At 46.5% G+C, this 19,682-nt stretch overlaps 1 protein-coding gene across 3 annotated transcripts in view; it reads left to right on the forward strand.

Annotated features, from left to right (window-relative positions):
- The first annotated feature begins 9,516 nt into the window (after window positions 1–9,516).
- The window catches only part of MAP6 (microtubule associated protein 6), a 38,660-nt gene continuing 28,494 nt past the window's right edge, over window positions 9,517–19,682 (forward strand). For 2 of the 3 annotated variants that reach the window (XM_081952882.1, XM_081952881.1), the window contains exon 1: window positions 9,517–11,058. In XM_081952882.1, the coding sequence (XP_081809008.1) occupies window positions 10,247–11,058 (812 nt within the window). In that variant the 5' untranslated portion in view covers window positions 9,517–10,246. The remainder of the gene's footprint in view (window positions 11,059–19,682) is intronic. The other variant, XM_081952883.1, reaches the window with a different exon arrangement.

A 19,682-nucleotide genomic window follows, 5' to 3' on the forward strand; every position in this document is an offset into this window, starting at 1 on the left:
AGATAGATAGATAGATGATAGATAGATAGATAAGGTAGGTAGGTAGGTAGGTAGATGATAGATAGATAGATAGATAGATAGATAGATAGATAGATAGATAGTAGATAGATAGATAGATAGATAGATAGATAGATAGATAGATAGATAGATAGATGATAGATAGATGATAGGGTAGGTAGGTAGATGATAGATAGATAGATAGATAGATAGATAGATAGATAGATAGATAGATAGATAGATAGTAGATAGATAGATAGATAGATAGATAGATAGATAGATAGATAGATAGATGATAGATAGATGATAGGGTAGGTAGGTAGATGATAGATAGATAGATAGATAGATAGATAGATAGATAGATAGATAGATAGATAGATGATAGATAGATAGATAGATAGATAGATAGTTGGTTGATAGATGGATAATAGATAGATGATAGATAGATAGATAGATAGATAGATAGATAGATAGATAGATAGATGATAGATGATAGATAGATAGATAGATAGATTAGACAGACAGACAGACAGACAGGAATAGCACTTAGCACTACCGCTTCCTAGGGCTTTTACAGCCCTCTCTGAGAGGTTTACAGAGTCAGCCCTTTGCCCCCAACAGTCTGGGTCCTCATTTTATCCACCTTGGAAGGATGGAAGGCTGAGTCAACCTGGAGCCTGGTGAGATTCAAACTTTTAAATTGCAGGCAGCAGAGGTAGCCTACAGTACTGCACTCTAACCATTGTGCCATCGTGGTCATGATATCATCATTTGCTCGGCGTATCCCATCTGTTTTTGGATATTTTCATATGGACAATTCATATGGCAGATGACTGCAGTCTGGCCCAGTTTAATTTATCTCCTTAGATTAGGTTGGTACTGGAGTGGGAGACACTAGGAAATGGGATGGGAGACCACTAGGAAAAAACCTCATCCCAATCATATTTAGTTTGTTCAAGGAAAGTTATAACAGAATAACAGAATTGGAAGGGACCTTGGAGGTCTTCTAGCCCAACCCCTACTCAGGAAGGAAACCCTATACCATTTCAGACAGATGGTTGTTCACTCTCTCCTTAAAAACTTCCACTGTTTGAGCACCCACAACTTCTGGAGGCAAGTCTTTCCACGGCTTAGTGGTTCTGACTCTCAGGAAATTACATCATTACATATTAACCAGGAAATCAACTGATTTACTACTAAACATTCAAAATACCAAAATATTAAAACAAAAGCAAAATAGAAAAAATATTTAAAAACACAAGACATTAAAAAGAAAGAACGTGTTGGAAAAAGAAGCTTTGCACACATACGCGCGTGCACACACACACACACACACACACACACAAGCCTATAACTCAGTGTTGCCCAGGTACTTATTTATTTATAGAGGGAAAATGTCTGGACCAAACATAATTTCTAATGTATTTTTCCTCTTACCAGAGGGCGCCCCCTTGTGGAATACTGTGAAGCCGTTACCATGGCAACTCCACTGCACTGCACAGTAGAAGCCATTTTAAGGCAGTACAGTAGAAGCCGTTTTAAGGCACAACAGGCTGTATCTTAACAGAACACCCCCCCCCCCAAGGGGTGTCTTAACCCCCAGAGTCTTTGTTTCCAGAGAGTAAGTCATCTGTGTACCACGTTTGGTTGAAATTGCTCAAGGCATTCCAGAATTGTGCTGGAATACACACACACACACAAAATATCCTCCCCAGCTGAATGCTTATTAATATAAGACTCATCCCAGCAGGAGAAGACAAATCACGGTATGTATGTCTGTGTCACTGCCAAGAAATGCTTGTAGTATGCGAGAGTGACCTTGGGAGTCTGGAGGTAGAACCTCAAACTAGCCAAGAGACGGGTCTGCGGAAGGAATGGGGTTGTTGCAAATCTCCCAGAAGGGACCCTCCCTAGTTTCTTAGGCTGTAAAGCCGAAGTGTGGGTGGGGGAGGGAGGGGAGGAGATGTCCTTTCAGACTTGCAAGATTTTGTGAATGGAACCGTACCGGAAAGTTACAGCGAGCATTTTGGGGTGTGCTGCTTGTGTGAACTACCTCGCAAGGCTGCCACAGATATATCCTGAGATCCCCTGTATCCCAAATTCATTTAGGATTCTCCCCTTCCTCCCTCAGTTGGACACACGAGTCCTTCCTCTAAAGGGGAGACTTTGCTCCGTCATAACATTTTTAAGTTCGAACTCCCCTTTCTAAGGATGCTCCTCACCTTTGATACTAGGTCATGAATATTCATTTCCTGCGCAACTTCAGCTGATTTTTTTAATGCCCTCCGCAGAGGTCTGTCTTTGGTGTCTGCGTTACTTTATTTGAAGGAGTTATTTTTAATTACTTTCTTTTGCAAAAGGACCATCCCTCTCTCAAAGCCATTTGTCACAGTGAACCTGGAGAGGGCCACCTTGAGAAAGAAGGGAGTTTTGTGCACGGTTTGGGAAAGAAAGGCAGGGAAGAATATTTTCAAAGAAAAGATAATGAATGTGGAGAAAGCTATTGGTCATGAAATCCTCCACCACCACCACCTCCTCCTCCTTCCCTTCCTTCTCCTCCCACTTCCTATCTCTGTCCCTCTTCTCCTTCCTCCCTTCCTCCTCCTCCTCCCTGCATATCCTCTCCGTTCTAGCACTAATTGTTCATTACCCACTACTTGGATAATGAAATGTTTTGAAGAAAACTACCCAGTGCAGAGAGCATAATTCTTCTTCTTCTTCTTCTTCTTCTTCTTCTTCTTCTTCTTCTTCTTCTTCTTCTTCTTCTTCTTCTTCTTCTTCTTCTTCTTCTTCTTCTTCTTCTTCTTCTTCTTCTTCTTCTTCTTCTTCTTCTTCTTCTCCTCCTCCTCCTCCTCCTCCTCCTCCTCCTCCTCCTCCTCCTCCTCCTTCTCCTTTTTCTTCTCCTCCTCCTCCTCCTATTACTACTACTACTATGATGATACCTAGTTAGGTACTGAAACATCTGCAAGAAGACCACCAAGCTCAGAGAGCACCACGGACCCTACAGTCTTCCTCCTCCTCTCCAAAAACCCCATCTCCTCCTAGCCCTGATGATGTATCCTAGTTGGGTAATGAAACGTCTGCAAGAAAACCACTACACTCAGCACCAAGGTCCCCACAGTTCAACCCACTTTGGATATCGAGGGAGGCTCACTTAATAAAGAGTCTAATTTATAAAATCAATAAAGGAGCAACTCCCACCAAAGTTCTCCATCTTCCTTTGAACTACAAGACACACCGTTATCCTTGGGTAATGCAGACTAAAAGATGTTAAATCAATACATTCTTCAGAATCGGGTCACCACATCATCCAAGGTTCCCGATGAGATGCTTGTTTATTGGGGAGGAATCAGAAAAACCATCATGTCTGCTTACTCACCGAAGGATCCTCAATTCCCACGAGAGAAATGGCCTCCCCCAAACAGCCCAGCACCAACCACAGCGGAGGCCAAGCCCAACTGTCAGAAGACGTCTCACAGTTGACATCACAATGCAGGCTCCATGACACAAAGGAGACACCCACACTCACACTCCACTGTTGGCCGAGCACTTCAACACAAAGTCAGTACTTGTTGACAGCCACGCGCGAAAGACTACGCTGGGATACAGTGATTAGTTGATTGAAATTTAGGGGAAAAAAGGGGAGAATGCAGATACAGATTAACAGAGTTGGAAGGGACCTTGGAGGTCATCTAGTCCAGCCCTCTGCCCAAGCAGGAGACCCTACGCCATTTCTGACAGATGGCAGTCCAATCTCTTCTTGAAAGCCTCCAGAGATGAAGCTCCCACAACTTCCGAATGCAACTTCTGTTCCATGGGTCGGTGGTTCTCACTGTCAGAAAAGTCCTCCTTATTTCCAGGTTGAATCTCTCCTTGTTCTATTTCCATCCATTATTCCTTCTCTGGCCTTCTTCAGGGGATTTGGAAAATAGCTTGGCCCCCTCCTCTCTGTGGCAGCCCCTCGAATATTGAAAGATGCTCTCCTGTCTCCCCTGGTCCTTCTCTTCACTAGACTAGCCAGGCCCAGTTCCTGAAACCGTCCATTGTATGTTTGAGCCTCCAGTCCCCTCATCACCCTGGTTGCTCTTCTCTGCACTCAACCAAAATTTTGGGCTCAATTGTGGTCATAAGTTCTCTTCCTTTTTCTTTCTTTATCTCTCTCACTTTCTTTTTCTCTCTTTCTCTTTTTCTTTCTCTCTCTCTCTCTCTCTGTATCTGTCTGTCAGTCTCTCTGTGTGTCTGTCTCTCCTCCCTCCCCCATCTCTGTCACTCTGTGTGTGTGTGTTTGTCTCTCACTCACTCTCTGTCTGTCTCTGTCTCTCTCCCTCTCTCTCTCTGTCTCCCCTCCCTTCCTTTCTCTCTGTCACTGTGTGTGTGTTTGTCTGTCTGTCTGTCACTCATTCACCTACTCACTCTGTGTGTCTCTCTCTCTGTCTCTCCCTCCCTCCCCCTCTCTGCCTCTCTCTGTGTGTCTGTCAGTCTCTCTCTGATTCCCTCCCTCCCTCTCTCTCTGTCTCTCTTTGTGCCTCTCTCTGTCTGTATGTCTGTGTCTGTATGTCTGTCACACACACACACACACACACACACACACACACACACACACACATACTGTGATCACCTTGTTCCAATCACATTTGAAATACTCAACAACTGGCCTGCATTTATGGTTTTTTGCAGCATTCTGCAGTTATAGGACCAAAATATATGGTTAAAAGTACCTGGCAGCGGCATTTTTCCCTGGGGGGGCTCCACAGAACATCCCAAGACTTCGGAGGGAAGCTTACAGCCCAGATCAGGACCAAAGCCCCTCTCGCAACTGGCCCTTCCTCCCTCGGAGGGCTTCGGAGGGAAGCTTCTGCAGAAGCCCGGGCGAGTGAGAACAAGTTCCTGCCGTTACGAAGTCTCGCGTCTATGTTTTCCACGGCGTGGAGCAGCGGCAAGGCTCTGCGCAGCTGGCAATGACTCCGGACGTCCCCCTTGTGTTCCTCATTTTCCCGGATGGCCTCCGGAGTCATCGCCGGCTGCGCAGAGCCTCGCCGCTGCTCCACGCCGTGGAAAACATTGGCGCGTTTGCACAGCTCATACAATTACAGAAAGAAAAAGAAAGAGAACTTATGACCACAATTGAGCCCAAAATTTTGGTTGCTAAGCAACAGTGTCGTTAAGTGAGCCTCGCTCTCACAGAGAGGGACTCCTCCAGGTGCCGTCCACTAAGCAATGCCAGAGGGTGGTGCCGAGGGGAAGGGCCTTCTCTGTGATGGGCCCAGCCCTCTGGAATGACCTCCCCCCCCGACTTTAGGACAGTAACCGATCTCCGCTCCTTCCGCACAAAACTTAAGACCCACCTGTTCCAACTAGCTGGCCTGGCTTGAATTACAACTACATTTTCTAATCCCCCCTGGACAATTTTAAATTTAAACTAACTGTTTTTTGGGTATTTTAATTGTTTTAAATTTTATTGTGTTGTTTTTAACTTATGATTATTTATTTATGAATTGTACAATGTTTTGATTACCTCCTCCTTGTCATTTATTTGTATATTGAGTTGTACGCTGCCCTGAGTCCCTTTGTGGAGAGGGTGTGGCCTATAAATTGAATAAATAAATAAATAAATAAATAAATAAATAAATAAATAAATAAATAAATAATAAGTGAGTTTCACCACATTTTCCAAATTGGCCATGCCCACCTGGTCACATGACTGCCGAGCCACTCCTACAAAACAGGCCACACCACCTTTTGGCTCTCAAAAAAAATTTCAATCGTCCTGTTGATATTTGGCTCTGTTGACTAATGAGTTTGCCGACCACTGCCCTAGACAGAGAGAGAGAAGTTGTCTTTTTGTCTAGAAGTCTCGGAGTGTGAATCGCTTGTATTTGTGTGGCAGGATTGCATCCCCCCCTACCCGCCCCCCTGTAATTTATAATAGCTTCTCCTTTGTTAAGATAATAGCATTTTCTCAGTGTGTCTCTTTGTCTGCCCTGAGAAAGAAAGAGATATAAATTTTTAATATGGCTACATTTCCCCATTCAGGGGAAACAGACACCAGTCCCAGCTCTTAAAGTTGGAACGTTTATTTTTAATAACACCAGTATATCAAAAGATGATAATCCCCCTCCCAAGTTTCTAAATGGATATACCGGAAGCATGAATTAATTCATTTATTTTCTCGTTGCTGTTCTTTTGCATTCTGTATCTGTATTTCAGAGTGTTTAGAGCAGTGTTTAAGGCATATTAATTGAATGAAGGAACAAACCAATGAACAAATATACATACAGACATTCATACATAGGTAAAGGTTCCCCTCGCACATATGTGCTAGTCGTTCCCGACTCTAGGGGGCGGTGCTCATCTCCGTTTCAAAGCCGAAGAGCCAGCGCTGTCCGAAGACGTCTCCGTGGTCAGGTGGCTGGCATGACTCAGTGCCAAAGGCGCACGGAACTCTGTTCCCTTCCCACCAAAGGTGGTTCCTATTTTTCTACTTGCATTTTTTAATGTGCTTTCAAACTGCTAGGTTGGCAGAAGCTGGGACAAGTAACAGGAGCTCCCTCCGCTAGGGATTCGAACCACACACCTACCAACCTTTCTGATTGACAAGCTCAGGGTCTTAGCCACTGAGCCACTGCGTCCCATAACATACATACGTACGTACGTACATAAATATTCTCAACCTTGGCTACTTTCATATGTGTGAACTACAACTCCCACAATTCCTCAGCCAGCAGGGATGGCCTTCAACTCCCAGAATTCCCTCACCAGCATGTTGAACTGGGGAATTCTGGGAGTTGAAGTCCACACATCTTAAAGTGGTCGAGGTTGAGAAACAGCAGAATGTCTGGTTGACTTGCCTGGCCTACAAAACTAATTGGAAAGGAGACCACTAAGAAACCTTGAAGACTGTAGAACTGAAAGGAAGACGGCCAGAAAACAACAAATGGATCCCATTGTAAACCCTCAAGTTCTTTTTTTATTTTTATTTTATTTTTTTACTATATCCGTTACTGGGGGATCTGTCCAAAGTTTTCTAGTCCTGAACAGAAAGAGGGAATGGTATCCAGGGTGCTGTCCAGCATTGTTCAGAAAATAATGTACATGACAAGGAATTACAGAAAAATGTAAATTCTGCTTGAAAACGGAAGGTTTAATTCCACGGAACTGACAAATGATGTGTGAATGTGGACTAAACTTGGGAGGAAAAAATCTCAATCCCTCTGCTCTGAAATTGGCCAAAATAGAGGATAGTAGGAAAAATTAATGTCGCTGCCGCAACCGAATTCTTGCATGAAATTTTAATGCCCTTCTAAATGCAGAATGTGGGTTAGAGTCCTCACCCAGCATGCCTTAACCTGATTGTGAGTTCATGCGTTGCCTCTTGGGTCACAGTGAATTCACACACAAAGCCCATGCTGGAAACAAAGACACAAATAAAACCAAAGTTAAAAAAAATAAAGCAACTCAATTTTCTTTTATTTATATTTCACATTTTTCCGTCAAGCTTGGTCTATAGTGTGAATGGGTTATGTTTGTTGTCCGAATTTGGGAGTGGGGGTGGGTTTAATGTCGGAGAATTGCAACTATGACAAGCCTACATTTTGTGCGTGAAAAAAATCCTTCCTTCACCCAGAAGGAAGTGGGAGTTTAAGGTGTGTATTTTGTGAAAACAGACACTTTGGCTTTGGGATTGCATGGTATGGCTTAATGCACAGGTGTCAAACTCAATTTCATTGAAGGCTGCATGTGGTTGACCTTGTGAAGGGGGGGCAGATGGGTGTGTCTGACTGGGTGGGCATGGCCGACTGGGTGGGCGTGGCCATCTTGACACCACTCCCCAAATTGCTGGCATGTTTCCTCTTCACACTGGATAGAATGGGCCGGTCGACAGCAAGGTGGAAAAACCCGAAGTCTAAAGATGTCCTAAGTAAGGGCGATATTAGAGCAATTTCCTGCCCCTTGGGCACTTGGAAGATGGGTGGACTTCAACTCCCAGAATTCCCCAGCCAGCCTGGCATGGACAATTATAACAAAAGAGGGGCATCAATTTCGGAAACTTTTGCATATAACTCCATAGACATATATACAACAAATAGATATGAATAGACATATACAAGTAGAAAGACAGATAATATATAGAAAGATGATAGAGATGGATGGATGGAAGGAAGGAAGCAAGGAAGGATGGATGGATAGAAAGATAGATGATAAACAGATATAGATATATGATAGATAGATGATAAATAGATCGATGATAGATGATTCGATAGATAGATGGCTAGGTAGATGATAAACATGGATGGATGGGTGGGTGGGTGGGTGGGTGGGTGGATGGATGGATGGATGGATAGATAGACAGATAATGATACATAGAAAATGATAGATAGAAAATGGATGGATGGATAGATGATAGAAGATAGCTAGATATAGATGAGAAATAGATAATAGAAAGATAGATTGATAGATAGACAGGCAGCTGATGATAGGAATGTAGAAAGATATAGATCATCATACGAATACAGTAGATATATACTAGTAGAAAGATGATAGAGATATGGATGGGTAGATGGATGCTAAATGGGAATAAGGAGAAAGATATGGATAGATATGAATAGATGAGGAGAGACAGACAGAAAGTGACAGAGGGACAGATAGATTTTACATTTTCTTTTCTTTTTCTTTTTTCTGTCCTGTTCCCTTACATAAAACCAGGGGATGTATGTATCTATATCTATATCTATACCTACAATACAATACAATACAATACAATACAATACACACACACAATCTATCATCTATCTATCTATCATCTATCTATCATCTATCTATTTATCATCTATCATCTATCTATCTATCATCTATATATCTATCAGTGAGGACCAACTTATAGACAATTTCTCGCAGTCCGGCATGTTGTGAGTCTGACTGCGATTTGATGGAAGTTGCCGCCGTGACTCGGCAACCCTGAGACTGCAGAACGAGCCGCCGAGAGCCAAGTGACGCCCAACTGAGGGCTCCATATACTAAGCCCCCACCCCCTCCCATCTAGCCTCCTCTATTTTACCCTCTTCACCGACCAGCCCCGCCCCCCGCCCCAACCCAAAGGGAATCGCGAGCCTCCCTGCACCTCGGACCAGCCGGTTGCATGGAAAGGGCTCTTTCTGTAGCACAAGAGGGACTAGCACCTTGAGTGAGAAGGAAGAGCCGTTCCTCCCTCCCAATCCCCAGCCTTCCAGAATGGTACACTCCATCGTTCTCCCCCCCCCCCCCAGTGCAGATGCAAAGTGTGACGGTCCTCTGCCAGCCTTCCTCCCAGCCACCCACCCCCCTCCAACTAACTGGAATGGTACGACCCGATCTGCACAGACAGCCCCCCCCATCTGTCTCATGAGTGGACCGACCAACCCACCCCTCCCTTTTTTTCCCTCCCGGGGGAAGGGAGGGGAGCCGGTCTCGCCTTGCCCTGCAGAGCCTAGTCTCCCCACTCTGAGGACTGCCGCCTTGCAAAAGCCCAAGCCGGACCATCAGCCAGCCGGGACTACCCGGGACCAGCATCCCCACAGCCGAACGCGGAGAGAACATCCTTCCAACCGGCGGGCAGGGAAGGGTTAAAGCCAGCCGCTTGAAAATCTAGCCCCCTCCATTCCCTCCCTCCCCTCCCCTGTTGCGCGCCTGCGCACTGGCGGCAGCAGGTGCTCGCTCACTCCCCCTCCCCTTCGGCATCCCGGCTGGGTGGGGCCGCTTTCACTGCCGCAGCCCCCACCTCCCGCCGCCGCCGCCGCCGCCCAGACTGGCTTTGGACTCGCTGGGTTGAGCATCGGCGTTATTCTGGGGAGTGGGCTACCTATCTATAGATATAGTGCTTCCCTTGCAGGGTTTAGAGAGGGAAGGGGGCGTCTGACTTGCTTGCCTGCCCCTCCCTCCTCCCTTAACCTGATGCAAGGGGCGTCCTGTTAATTGAGGAGGGGGTCTTTAGCTTATTGCCCCCCCTTTCTTCCTTTCTGCAGCATCCTCCAGGGCTGAATTTGGGGAGGGGGCATTGGAGCTTGGGAAAGAAAAGGGAGGGGCTGTTGGGCTTGCCCAGCTAGGGGTCTTGGGTACCAGCGGAGGAGGAAGAGGAGGAGGAGGAGGAGGGGGTCTTTGGAGGGAAAGTCTCCAGAGAGGGTGGGGAGGGGGCTTCATTGTCTGTCTCCGAAGGGGGTGGGGAGTGAAGGCTTGGACCGTGGCGGGGGAGCGAGGGCAGGACCCCACGGCCGAGATGGCTTGGCCGTGTATCAGCCGGGCGTGTTGCATCGCCCGTTTCTGGAACCAACTGGACAAAGCCGACATCGCGGTGCCTTTGGTGTTCACCAAGTACTCCGAAGCCACCGAGCTGCCCAGCACCCAGGTGGTCTTCCAGCAGCAGCCGCCCCGCCCGTTGCCCACGGCCATCAACACCCAACCGGCGGCAGGCCTCAGCAGCGACTACCATGGCGACCTCGCCAGGGCCGCCTTGGCTGTGGAACATGGGCCGCCCGCCCCGGGTCCCTCGTCCCGAGCGGCGGGGGGCTCCTCCCAGCCCAAAGAAGCCACCGCCGTGGACTCGGTGATGCGAGAAGATTTCAGAGCCTGGAAATTCCAGCGGCCGGAGCCGAGCTGCAAGCCCAAGAGCGAGTACCAGCCCTCGGACCAACCGTTTGAGAAGCAGAGCCAGTACCAGAAGGACTTCCGTCCTTGGCCCATCCCCAAGCGTGGGGACCACCCTTGGATCCCCAAACAGATGGCCATCCCGGCCGTAGAGCAAGACAAAGGGACCAAGGAACGATCCAGCAGCTGGGAGAGAAGAGGCCGGTCCCACATAGGCCTGGACCTGTTGGAGCAAATGAAGGAGGAGGCCAAGCCTGCCCCAGAAGAAAGGTCCACCAAGTCCAAAAAGAAAGCCCAGCGACCTGAAGACCAGGCGCGGCCTCCCCCCCAGCAGCCGGGACCTTCGGGGACCCAGGAAGGCGGGAAAGGACGAGCGGTGGTCGATGCCCTCAACCGGCAGATCAAGGAGGAGGTTACAGCCAGGGTGAACACCTCCTCTTACAGGTGAGGCCTCCAGAATTGCATGGTGGGGGGGGAGGGGAGGTCAAGGGATGGCTTGGGTTTCACCCCCCCCAAGGGAGAAGTCTGTCTCCCTCTCTGTCTCCCTCTCTCTCCCCCCCTCTCCCTATCTCCCTATCTCTCTCCCCCCCTCTCTCTCCCTCCCTCCCTCTCTCTCCCCCTCTATCTCTCCCTCTATCTCTCCCTCCCTCCCTCTCTCTATCCCTCTCTCTCCCTATCTCCCTCTCTCTCCCTCCCTCTCTCTCTCCCTCTCTCTCCCTCTCTCCCTATCTCTCTCCCCCCCCTCTCCCTCCCTCCCTCTCTCTCCCCCTCTCTTTCCCTCTATCTCTCCCTCTATCTCTCCCTCCCTCCCTCTCTCTCTCCCTCTCTCCCTCTCTCTCCCTCCCTCTCTCTCTCCCTCTCTCTCTCTATATCTCTCTCTCTTCCTCTCTCTCTCCCCCATATCTCCCTCTCTCTCTTTTTCTCCCTCCCCCCTTCCATACACACACACCCACACCCACACAAATATATATACACCCACACATATACATATGCATACACACACACACACACACACACACACACACACACACACAATCCTGGACTTACAACCACTGGTTTATCCCAAAGTGTTTTTTTCAAGAGGCAACTGGACTTGTTTTTTCTTTTGAAGACGTTTCTCTTCTCATCCCAGAAGCTTCTTCAGCTCCGACTGGATGGCGGGGAAGGGAAGGACTTATATTCCTTGCAGACAGCTGGTCATTTGCATCCTTTTTAGAGGGTCTTTGAGGCCACTTGGAGGTTTTATCTGTGTCCTTGTGTTGTGGAGCTCCAAGTGGCCTCAACGACCCTCTAAAAAAGATGCAAACGACCAGCTGTCTGCAAGGAGTATCAATCTTTCCATCCTTCAACATCCAGTCAGAGCTGACGAAGCTTCTTGGATGAGAAGCAAAATGTCTTCAAAGAAAAAAACCAGAAAGTCCAGGCGCCTCTTGAACAAAAAACGGCATCTTTGGGACAACCGTGTCCTGGACGACGGAGAATCTCCATAGAAACACTTTGTTGAGTGGCCATTCGAACTTGCAACCGCACTGAAAATATAGTTATGTCCACGTGATTGTTGCAACAGCCCCATGGCCACGTGATCAAAATTGAGACACTTGGCAACTAACTCGTATTTATGACGACCGTCTGATGAAGCCAAGTCCGCAGGGAAATCAGATTCACTTAACGACGGTGAGAAAGGTGGTGGTGCAATGGGGCCGGATTCATTTCACAAATATCCCGCTTAGTTAGCGACAGAAGCACTGGGCTCGATTTGGGTCGTAAGTCGAGGACTAACTGAACCTTCATCTGATTGTCCGGGGGTGATAGGCAGGTGTCACCTCAACTTCAAATGCTAAAGCAGCCACAGTCGTTTAGCTACTTGGGCTGGAGAGCTCTGGATTTCCAGAAGACGGAAAACTGTTAGGAATTTGATGCAAATTTAGTTTACTTGGGATAGGGCAGGGGTGTCCAAACTTGGGAAGCTTAAGACTTGTGGACTTCTGGGAATTGAAGTCCACAAGTCTTAAAGTTCCCAAGTTTGGACACCCCTGGGATAGGGGGGAAAATTGTAGATATGGGTTGAAAAAGGAGATTGGAGTGCAGGCTTTTTTGACCACTGTAATACAATAACAACTTGAAAGCTTTTGCAGAATTGCAAGATTTCTTAATAGATATGAAAACGTGCATCCCTTTCCCTTTTTTCTTTTTACGCTGGCTGTTTTGATTTGATTTGGAGCATATTCAGCAAACACAGAAGATAATCTCAAATGTGTAGGTGCACCTGACTCCTCCCCCCCAAAAAACCCCACCAAACTTTCTGATTTTAACCATGTCAGAGTGACTTGTAAAACTTTTTAAAGTTGCCCTGTTGAAAAAGGTTTTTCATTAGATTTAGACTTAGAATAACTTTATTGTCACTTTAAATGTACACTAATTGGCAAGGTGGCTCAGTGACACTGAGCTTGTCGATCGGAAAAGTCAGCAGTTCGAATCCCTAGCGCCGCGTAACGGAGTGAGCTCCCGTGACTTGTCCCAGCTTCTGCCAACCTAGCAGTTCGAAAGCACGTAAAAAATGCAAGTAGAAAAATAGGAACCACCTTTGGTGGGAAGGGAACAGCGTTCCGTGCGCCTTCGGCATTAAGCCATGCCGGCCACATGACCACGGAGACGTCTTCGGACAGCGCTGGCTCTCTGGCTGTGAAACGGAGATGAGCACCGCCCCCTAGAGTCGGGAACGAATAGGACATATGTGCGAGGGGAACCTTTACCTTTACCTTTAATTGACATACATTAAAATGAAATTTCCCTGCATGCAGCTTTGAAAGAGTCGCCATGTCCAATATATACACTACATAAACATGGCAAAAAATACATACATATATACATGCATGCATGCATGCATGCATGCATGCATAAATATGCATATACCCACATAGGATGACCATGCAAGCAAACTTTCCATAAAAATGTAGTTGAGTTTTCCAAATTCAGCCATTAGAAATCTTCACCTTTTTGCAAGCGCTGAATATGAATTTTTCAAATTGTTATATGTTCATCCCAGATTCTTCCTACCTTTTTATTCTGCTACTGAGTTCCATTCACAATAAAAACAAAAAAAAGCCTAATTAAACTCAATCAATTAACTATATATTTTTTATTTTTGGTTGGTTTTCGAATCCCATCATACGACCCCAGCCCACTTAGACCTCAGGTAAAGTACAATATAAGCAAGAATTAAACCAACCCATTTTCCAAAGGTGGTTTGTAAGTTCTTCCATTAGCTTCAGCTTTGTAAATCGGTGGCTATGGAATCTGTGGGATTGTTGTGAGCATGAATGTTAACTTAGAATGCCTATGTTGTGGCCCGCCAGCAGCCAGTGGAGCTCTCAGGAGATTCGGACAGTGAGGAGGTTGGGGAGGAAGATGGGCCAGTCCTGGAGTCTGGGGAAGGCTCTGATGAGGGCTCTGTGTTGGAGGCAGAGATGGGACCAGGGCCGTATGCCAGTTATCAGCTGCCTTCAGAGTCAGACATCAGTGAGGCAGAGGAATAACTGGAGCCTGTTCCCAATGTGCGCATGTGCAGAGTTGCCAGACGAAGGGAAGAGCTAAAGAACAGGGGTCGACTTGGGAGGAAGGCCACAGGTGGACAATGAATGGCCCCTTCCAGAGGAAATAAAAGAGGGAGCATCAGGGGAGTGGAGTTTGCAGGAGGCCATTAGTTCGCTTCATTGGTTCGTAACTCTCCGAGACTCCTTGCCAAATTCTGCAGATCTCGGCCTGGCAGCTCTCCAAGCCAGAGAAGGTCTGTGACTGTAAATCCTCCCTTGAAAGATTTTGCTGGAGGTGAAGGAGCAGAATTCACAGCAAATTAATAAAAGGGTTTTTGTCGGGACAACAGGGAGTTGGCTTCAGGCTCTTGGGAAGCTTCGGTCAGAACAGCCTAAAACCAATAATTCAACCCAACCCCAAGATGTCTGGATGCTACTTTTTAGGAAAAGGTGAGAATTAGATTTCCGTGAAATTCCATCATGCAATATTTGCTTTTCCAGGCAGTGAGCTCTGCAGAGTAAGCAGATGAATGGGCTAGAGCTGTGTAAGGAGATCCATCCAGAACGTGTCATTGTAATTGGGCTCTAATTTCAGAATTATTTCCTATACCGGCTGGAGGAAGCTGCTAGTTTGCACATCGAGACAGTGAAAAGGCCTTCGGTTTAACTCGCAAAGCTGCGTGAAAACCAGGAGTGAAGTTAAAAAGTTCACTTGGGAACTTTAATTTTGATGTCGGACTTCGGGCAGGAAATGCTGGAGTTGGAACACAAGCCCACTGGGGTCTTGGGCGGCTTGACATTCACATCCGGAAATTGAAATGGAGACCATTTGGATAAAATTTGCAAAGGTGAGGAAATTGGCCTTTTGCTGGCTGTGTTTGGGCCAGTCGCGCTCTCTCTCAGTCCAATCCACCTCACAGGGTTATTGTTGCTATGGGGAAAATAGGAGGAGGGAATTGGGTTGGATAGGTCTGCCTTTATTATTTGTAAAGATAATAAAGGAGAGATACAAATGAGAGATAGAGATGCTGGCTGGGGAATTCTGGGAATTGAAGTCCACAAGTCTTAAAGTTCTCAAGTTTGGACACCCCTGTTATAATATAATAAGACATTGACTTAGTCAGAAAAAAAACTGTAGAAAGAAGAGAATTCTCCTATGCCTCATATTACAGAATAAAGGTATCTTTGACCTGTAACCACAATTTCCATTGCTAAGCAAGATGGTTGTTAAGCGAGCTGCGCCTGATTTTAGGACCTTTTGGCCAATGTTGTTACACAAATCATTTGCAGTTGTTAAATGAATCACAAGGTGGTTAAGTGAATCCGGCTCCCCCTTATGGCTTTGCCTGTTAGAAGGTCACAAAGGGGATCACCGGACATTTGAAACTCATAAATTCATGAGGGAGCAGATGGACAGATATAGATGGATAGATATAGATCGATTACACACACACAAACACACGTATACATGTATGTATAAATATCTATGTATGTATCAGGGACGTGCGGGCAGGGGAGGCAGGGGAGGCAGAGCCTCACCTCTCTTCATGAAATAATAGTATATAATATTATATACTATATATATATATATACATATATAATATTATAATATTATATACATCCATCCGGCCGCGCCCGGGAGCTGCGGAGACAGAAATGTTGTCGGCGCTCCCGGATGACGAAGGCACGAAAGCGACAGTCGCGCCCGGACGGAGGTAGCCAGAATGGCGCCGAGGCAGTCCGGCAGGCGAGCGACCGAGGATCAGGATGCCTCGCTCGCTCTTTCGTCCGCCCGGACTGCCTCAGCGTTGCTGTGGCTACATCCGGCCGGCCGTGCTCGGGAGCTCCGGAGGGCAGAGGCAGAAATGTTGTTGGCGCTGCCGGATGCGAAGGGACGAAAGCGACTGGGGAACGACGAGAACCTTCCTGCCTCTGCTGGATTTCGCGTGCTCCTCGCGACTGCAATATGCAGTCACGAGCTGCGCGCAAAGTCCAGCAGAGGCAGGAAGGTTCTCATCGTTCCCCAGTCGCTTTCGAGGACTGCGGAGCGCGAGCCGGTGGAGCACGCTCAGGAAGGCGGGGAATGGGATCACGTGTGCTGGAGGCTGAGGCAGCCTGAGCCTCCAGCACATGTCCCATTCCCCGCCTTCCTGATGACGTCACCAGCCTCACCAGCCATAAACCTCACCGCACGTCACTGGTATGTATGACAAAGAGATACACAGACAGATGGATAGACAGATATAGGTAGATACATATATAGATAGATGATAAAGAGAAGGATAGATAGATATAGTAGATAGATACAAACAGTAACATCGACAGCATAGATTGATGATAGGTAGATAGTTAGATACAGACATAATAGATAGATGATAGATAGATGATAGATAGATAGATAGATAGATAGATAGATAGATAGATGATAGATAGATAGATAGATAGATAGATAGATAGATAGATAGATAGATAGATGATAGATAGATACAGATAGATAGACAGACAGACAGACAGATAAGAGATGATGAATAGACAGACAGCGATATAGACAGACATAGATTGATGATAGGTAGATAGAGTTAGACAGATAGACGTAATAGATAGATGATATACGATAGATAGATAGATAGATAGATAGATGATAGATAGATAGATAGATAGATAGATAGATGATAGATACATAGGAGATGATACATAGACAGACCTAGTAGATAGAGAAGTAGATAGAGAGGTATATAGTTAGACGGACATGATAGATGGATAGATAGATAGATAGATAGATAGATAGATAGATAGATAGATAGATAGATAGATAGATGATAGATAGATAGATAGAAACAGTTATAGATGGATGGATAGATTATATATATAGAGAGAAAGGATAGATGATCGATAAAATAAATATATAGATGGATGGATTTTAGATGGATGGATAGATGGATGTTAAATGGATGGATGTTAGATGGATGTTAGATGGATGGATGTTGGATGGATGGATGGATCCATTGATTGATAGTTTCTGTAACCAGATATGGATCAATGTGGAATCCAACAATCCTGATGTATATTTGTGACACCTTCAAACAGGGCTAGACATTTTGATTCAGAGCTGACCTTTACAGTCTTGTGGCTCTCCAAAAAGGAAAGGGAAAGAGAACAACTCCAAAAGTTGATTTTATTTTATGTAATCGGAACTGGAGAAGCATTACGGGATTTTATGTAAGTGGCAAGAAGTCCCGCTAAGCCGGGTGTGCTTGTCCTTAACACTTGGGGTCATGTGAATCTCAGCTTCATAGCTTAGTGGAATGGCGCTTCCCCATTTAACTCTTCCATCCGCCTGGCTCTATTTCTCAACTTTGGCGACTTTGAAGGCCTGTGGACTTCAACTCCCAGAATTCCCCAGCCCATGCATGCATGGGCTGGGGAATTCTGGGAATTGAAGTCCACATATCTTAAAATTCCCACGGTTGAAAAACACAATTATAGCTTGTTCTTCGCACGTGAAAAAAAAAGTTGCAACTCATAAAACATATGCCCAGTGGTGGGATTCAAACAATTTAACAACCGGTTCCATGACTGGCTGGGTAGGTGTGGCCGGGTGGTCATGTGACTGGGTGGGTGTGGCCAACTCAACATCACTCATCACAATCAGCCCCGCCTCCCGGCCACTGGCCTCAAAGGCTTCAACAAGGTTCAATTTACCTGTCTATTTATTTTCTACTACTGAACCTCCAAAAACAGTTTGAAAAAGGCCAGAAAAATGGCTGAAAATGGGCCGAAAAACAGGCAGGGGGCAGGGCCAGCCAGTGGTGGGATTAGTCAGTTTGCTGAACTAGACAGAATTTTAACAACTGGTTTGCAGAAACCGGTTCGAACCGGCTGAATTCCACCTCTGCATATGCCTTAGAACAGTGATGGCTAACCTTTTCCAGACCGAGCGTCCACAGCCTGCGTCCGAACCCCCAAAATGCAATGCGTGTATGCGCCCTGCACATGCATGCACCCCATCACATGTACCACGGGCCATGCCCCTGCACATGCGTGTGTGCCCCCCCGCACACAGCATGCACCCCGCCCCGTGTGCATGCATGGCAGAGATCCAAAGACCAGCTGGCTGGTGAGAAGCGCATGCGCATGGATGGTGGAGCTGAACTGGGGCCACGGCTTGCCATAGGTTCACCCTCACGGCCTTAGAGCACAGATTTCCAAATGTTGGTTCCATGGACCGGCAGCAGGGTGGCAACGGTGGCGGTGGGAGGATGTGGGTGGTTTCACGCACACAACTTCATTCCACGCGTGTGCAAACGGAGATTCCCACACTCGCCAGGCGCTTGTGCTGCCCAGTTCCCAACAGGTTTGCAGACCAGTAGTGGACCGAGGGTTGGGGATCCCTGCCGTAGATTAAACAATTATTACTCTGGAAAAAAATACGACCAAGTTCCTGATTTTTGGTCAAGGTTAACCCAACGCTCCTCCTCTAATTTGGGTGGAATTGCACACTTTTTGTCTGTGTGTTCACTTCCTTCTTTGTTTTGCATTAAGAGGTTTTGTGCAATGAGAAAAAAAGTAGCACAGCTGCCAGAAACAGTTGGAATCGATTCAGTATTTGGGCTGCAGCTTTGTATCTGTACAGGAAGTCCTCGTTTAGTGACCGGTGGCTTAGCGATGTCTCTGATTTTGAAGTTACGACGGCTGCAGACACTTCCACACGATCTCATTTTCGGTGCTTGGCAACTGGCTCAAGTTTCTGGCTGTTTGTTGCATCCTGCAATCGTGACCGTGATTTTGAAGGTTCTTTTTGCTGGTTTTCGGCATTTATTTCCAGTTTCCAGCAAAAAAGAGCCAGTTTGATCGAGTGGTTAAGGCATCAGGCTAGAAAGTGTGAAATCTTGAGTTCAAGTCCTGCTCTAGGTATAAAAGCCAGCTGGGCGACTTTGGGCCAATCACCAGGGGACGGTGAGTTCTAGTCCTGCCTTAGGCATGAAAGCCGGCTGGGTGACTTTGGGCCAATCACCAGGAGACTGTGAGTTCTAGTCCCGCCTTAGGCATGAAAGCAGCTGGGTGACTTTGGGCCAATCACCAGGAGACTGTGAGTTCTAGTCCCGCCTTAGGCATGAAAGCAGCTGGGTGACTTTGGGCCAATCACCAGGAGACGGGGAGTTCTAGTCCCGCCTTAGGCATGAAAGCAGCTGGGTGACTTTGGGCCAGTCATTTTCTCTCAGCTCAACCCACCTCCCAGGATTGTTCTTGTGAGGAAAATAGGAGGAGAGAGATCTGCTTGGAAATGTTTGCCACCTTGAATCATTTGTAAAAATAATGAAGGGAGGACACAAACAAACAAGCAAGCAAATAAAACCACCTGTTGGGTATAAGAGGAAATAAATGAATTAATGAATGAATTTAAATAAATGAATGAATTTAAATAAATAAATAAATTTAAGTAAATAAATAAAAAGCACCTGTTGAGTATAAGAATGAAAGAATAAATGAATGAATAAACAAGCAAGCAAACAAACCCCTTGGGCATAATGGATT

The sequence above is a fragment of the Natrix helvetica genome (genome assembly GCF_964273705.1).
Source record: "Natrix helvetica genome assembly, chromosome: 4".
Classification (NCBI taxonomy): Eukaryota; Metazoa; Chordata; class Lepidosauria; order Squamata; family Natricidae; genus Natrix; species Natrix helvetica.